This window comes from Penaeus japonicus, unplaced genomic scaffold (assembly GCF_977035675.1).
Source record: "Penaeus japonicus unplaced genomic scaffold, GWHDUDI00000001_assembly GWHDUDI00000011, whole genome shotgun sequence".
Lineage (NCBI taxonomy): Eukaryota > Metazoa > Arthropoda > Malacostraca > Decapoda > Penaeidae > Penaeus > Penaeus japonicus.
In genome coordinates, this window is record NW_028234413.1 from 38,864,527 (window position 1) to 38,869,526 (window position 5,000).

At 41.9% G+C, this 5,000-nt stretch overlaps 1 protein-coding gene across 1 annotated transcript in view; it reads right to left on the reverse strand.

The window, feature by feature from the left end:
• The window catches only part of LOC122254595 (inactive tyrosine-protein kinase Dnt), a 114,838-nt gene that overhangs the window by 6,068 nt on the left and 103,770 nt on the right, over positions 1 to 5,000 (reverse strand). The window contains exons 7-8 of the mRNA XM_086541452.1: positions 1,656 to 1,805; positions 705 to 776 (exon numbers count right to left, since the gene is read on the reverse strand). Of these exons, the coding sequence (XP_086397578.1) occupies positions 705 to 776; positions 1,656 to 1,805 (222 nt within the window). The remainder of the gene's footprint in view (positions 1 to 704; positions 777 to 1,655; positions 1,806 to 5,000) is intronic.

Below are 5,000 nucleotides of genomic sequence, written 5' to 3' on the forward strand. Positions count from 1 at the left end.
CCGAAATGGTCCGAAAAAGCGACGCTATTTGTTGTACCTTCCCCCCCTTTTTGTTATTTATTTATTGTTTTATCTGACTGCGTTTCATTCCTTCGTGATCGCTGGAATTTTGATTAAGCTAAAAATCTAAAATCACGTGATTACAAGTAACGAAAAGTGAACAAATAGCAAAAAAAAAAAAAAGATAGCAAAGACACACAGGGCGAATGACAAACTTGAATAAAGTTGATGAAAGTATCGAGCTCAAAAAGTCAGTCAACACGAAGCGAAGCTCTGTAAACCCAGGGATACACGATGAGCCTACCCCCCGCGCCCCCTGCCCCGCCCCCCGCCCCCCCCTTCCTCCAGCACTAGAACACTTGCCATCCACACAATCAGATAAACATTAAGAGATCTTATTGTGCTGGAGAAGCTGTGCAATCACGAGACAATGGACTTAATGCCTAATGCACGTCCTGTAGGCCCCTCCCCTTCCTTCCATTAGCCCGAGTAAACAGGAAAAGTACTCTAGAACGACGCACAATGGACAGAAAAATGAATATATGGGGTTCTGTTGGTGGGAATGCCTTAGCTGATAGATGGCTCGGAGGATGAGAGAGCCATAGGGACGTCTCGGCTCGGCTCAAGGGGGGAGGGGGAGGGGGGGTACCTAGGAGCCATCTGTGGGTGTGTAGATGGGGGGGGTAGGGGGGGCATCTACTAACCTTCCATCGGTCGATCGCCAGCTGCCTCACCCTCTCGCTGGGGTCCGTGTGCCGGGGGTCGCGCCAAGAAGCCTGGGGGACAAGAGGGAAAAATACAAAGTTAGAGATGCTTAGTCAATTTTTTTTTTTTTTTTTTTTTTTTTTTTTAACCTACGAACATCGCGGTGGTCAGTTCTTGGGCGTGCGTTGTTGTGTGTTTCGAATTAACCCAAATGAAAGTCTACACCGACTTTGGCAAAAAAAAAAAAAAAAAATGCGGGGGGGGGGGGGGGAGCAAAGAAGTTTAATGGAGGATGGGATATTCCTTTCGAATTTTTATATCTTCCAGTAAACTTCTTTTGTGATTCGTGCTCTCCTCTGCCATACTATCAATACTGTAGAGGGTTTTCCTATTCTGTAACATTGGTACGCAGATCTCAGTCTATATATAACTTCGAGGATCGCTCATTTAGATATTATTATTTGCCTTTTTATAATTGTTTTATTATCCCCTTATTGTTTTATTACTTAATTGCCAATTTTCATGTTTTTTTTCCATTTCTATTTTGTTTTCTATCCCTCGTTTTTATTGTCTTTCCCCTCTTCTTGAGTATATATCCCCATTAATCTGTCTCTCTGTCTCTCTTCTCACTCGTCCTTTGCTGGAATCCGACCGCGAGAGAAAATAAAAAATGCATTTTGTTCCCCGGACGTAACACCAACAGAGATACAAGTCTTCAGTCGAAAGCAAAGAAAAAAAAAGCAAATCTTCACAGTCCAATTGGTTTATCTTGAATGAAACCGTCTCCGATCAAAGGGTCGTCTTTAATTGAACACCTCCCCCCCCACTTCCCCACTTCCATCCCCTCTAAAAAAAAAAAAAAAAAAAAAAAAAAAAAAAAAAAAATCCTTATGTAATCCAGAAACCACATCACCATCCAGCCTATTCCATCACACTTCATCACATCTCACCTGGGAGTGGAGTGATGAGGCGCAGCAAGAGGCGTGGGAGTGCCTAGAGGCAGGGAGGGAGTGGGCGGGGGAGTAGGGTTGGGAGTAGACCTGAGAGAGTGGGGAAGAAGCATAGTGGAGTGACTCCCCCATACCACTCTCTGTACACACCTGTAAGGGAAAGAAACGCTTGTTAGTTCCTCTTTATACATGGCTTAGGATAAGTGGTTGTTTCTAGAGGGTAGACTAATATTTGAAGGCTAGAATAAAAAAAAAAGGAGAAAGGGTGGAATTTTTTAGTCTACATTAGGAACGGAATTCTAGATAATGTTAGAGGTTATCATGGCAAGAAGTCGTGTGCGCAAAATCGTCTATGGAAATTTACGTGCGTGTCAGTTGGGAGAGAAAATTTCTAAAAAAAAATAATAGTGCATATAGAAATTAATCACTTCAAGCTTATTATGCATGTGTATAGTGACAGTTCGGGAACGGCCATCAGCTGATAATATATTACGTGTGTTAATTGAGGTATTATGATTTATTGCACATGTGGACTCAGAGTGCACGCCGGTTGAGAGTTCTCGTCGAAAGTTCGTTCATTGGTAATAATAACGTTTTTTTTTTCCTTTTTTTTCCCTTTTTGTTCTCGATTTCTCCTCTTCTTACGTCTACGTTTCCCTTTCTGTCTCTCCTCTCTCTCTCTCTGTCTTCTCTTTCTCTCTTTTTTTTTCTTCTCTCGGTAACCTCTCTCTTCGCACCTCTTACGCTCACTCTCTGATTCCTCTTGTCCTCTCTTCGTTCTCATGCCTCTCTCTTTCTCCCCACGCCTTTAGTTATTTTCCTTCCTTCCTTTACGCTCTCTCTATCTCTCTGTCTCTTTTCCTTCCTCCCTCCCTTTCCTCCTCTTCTCTTCCCCTTCCTCTTCTTCCTCCCTTCCTTTCCCCCCCTTCCTTCTCTTCTCTTCCCCTTCCTTCTCCTCTTCCTATCCCTCTTCCTCCTCTCCTCCTCCTTCTCTTCTCCTCCTCCTATCCCTCTTCCTTCTCTTCCCCTTCCTCTTCATCCTCCCTACCATTCCCCCCCTTCCTCCTCTTCTCTTCCCCTTCTTTCTCCTCCTCCTATCCCTCTTCCGCCTCTCCTCCTTCTCTTCCCCTTTTCCCCCTTCCTTCTCATCCTCCCTTCCATTCCTCCTCATCCTCCCTCCCATTCCCCCCCTTCCTCCTCCTCCTCCTCTTCTCTTCCTCCTCCTCCTCTCCCTCCTCGCCACAACATAGCGTTCACCAAGCATCGCGCTGCATTCGACCTCGCCTGGCGAAAGGTAAACAGACAGCTGTAACGTCGACGTCAAATCGAGCTTCCAGTCGCTGTAACTGTAATGGCGGTAATTTCTCACCCCTAGCACAACCGCTGCAGGCAGGCAGGCAGGCTCGCCGGATATATTTGAATGAAACTTGATTAAACTTGACTCGGTCGATTTTTTTTCTATTTTTTTTTTCACCCCGATGGGAAAGGTATATATATAGATGTATATTTTTTGTGTGTCAGTTCTCCTTCGTTTTCTTTTTCTCTTATTATGTAAAGGAAAGCTGGAGAGATAGAGGGAGGGAGATATGAAGATAAATAGAATGATAGATATGGATAGGGATAGATAGATAGATGAAGATAGATAAATAGAGAGGGATGTATATATGTATATACATACATATATATATATATATATATATATATATATATATATATATATATATATATATATATATATATACAGAGAGAGAGAGAGAGAGAGAGAGAGAGAGAGAGAGAGAGAGAGAGAGAGAGAGAGAGAGAGAGAGAGAGAGAGAGAGAGAGAGAGAGAGAGAGATAGATTAGATGGATAGATAAATATATAGAGATAAATCGATAGATAGATAGATAGATAGATAGAGAGAGAGAGAGAGCGAGCGAGCGAGAGAGAGAGAGAGAGAGAGAGAGAATCCGAATGACTAACAACGTGTGCATTTTTATCCAAAGTTCCGCCATCAGATAAAACTTTTTATGTCCATAACGCATTAATAATTGTTTCCTTCCGGCCGACTACGATAGACCAGGGATGGGCGCGCGGCTGTGTGTGTGTGTACGTGCTTGAAAATGACCGAAAGCCATATCTTAGATAAAGAAATGAAGAAAAAAGATACGACTGGGTTAATATCAGTGTTAACCGAATTAATTATCCAGAATCCTGTTTATCTTTTCAGCTCTCGCGCTCATTCCGTCGGCTAAATTGTCCAATTTTATGAACGCACTTCGGTATCCAAGCACATCAGATCACTCTAATGAGATTTTTCGTTTCCATGGCAACCTTCAGCCCTGAATACATCGCTATCACTAATTTCCTCGATATATGAGGCTTAAACCTGCGAGCCTTCAAAGTTTATTGCTGATAACTTTAATGTCTTTTTTTTTTTTATATATATATACCATTACTTTATTTTCGATTATGCCATATTGGCATTACTTCCAGTCTATTCGCTTCATATTCCAGTCATAAAATCGCATCTTTCTCTGAAGGTTATTCAAGCACAAAGTCACCCTTTTGCATCTCCCTTCGCTTCTTATCCTCCCTAACTCAATTTTTCTTTAGGCGCGTTTCCCTTCATTGCCGGTTTTCACGCTTCATAAACGCTTCATTATCCTTTGCTAACCTCACACCTTCCAAAATGGCCGCCATCATCGCTGACTTACCTCAGTCTTACGCCCCACTGGCGCCATTTCCACTGCCTTCTCTCATATATAGTCTTTGTTATTCCATCGGGAATGCTTTGTCCCTTTCTTCTTTTTAAAAAAAAGGGGATTCGTGCTTAGTTTTTTTTTTCTTTTTTTTTTTCCTTCTTCTTCTGCGTTTTCTTCGTCTTCAGCGTCGTCTTGGATTAGCTCCCCCTTCATGAGTTGAGGTAATTTGCATATCTGTTTTTCTTCTCTCTCTCTCTCTCTCTCTTTGTCCTTTGTCTCTGTCTCTGTTGCTATTTCTTAATTTCTTTCTCTGTTGTTCTCTCTATCTCTCTTTTTGTTTCTGTCTCTTTTCTATTACTTTCTTTTTTTCTCTATCTCTCTTTCTTTGTATCTGCCTCTGTCTCTCTTTTTCTGTTTCTGTTTGCCTTTTTTCTCTCTGTCTCTCTTTGTCTTTCTCTTTTCTGTTTCTCTCTCACCCTTTGTCTCTGTCTGTTTCTCTCTATCTATCTCTCCCTTCTCCCTCCCCTTGTTCTATTTTTTTCGCCTGTCTCTTACATTTACCAGCTTTGTCAATTTCCATATACTGTGCCTCCGTTCTATATATATATTGATCATTAAAAAACAAAAACATTTTTCATCCGTTTGGTGCCTTTGTCAGTC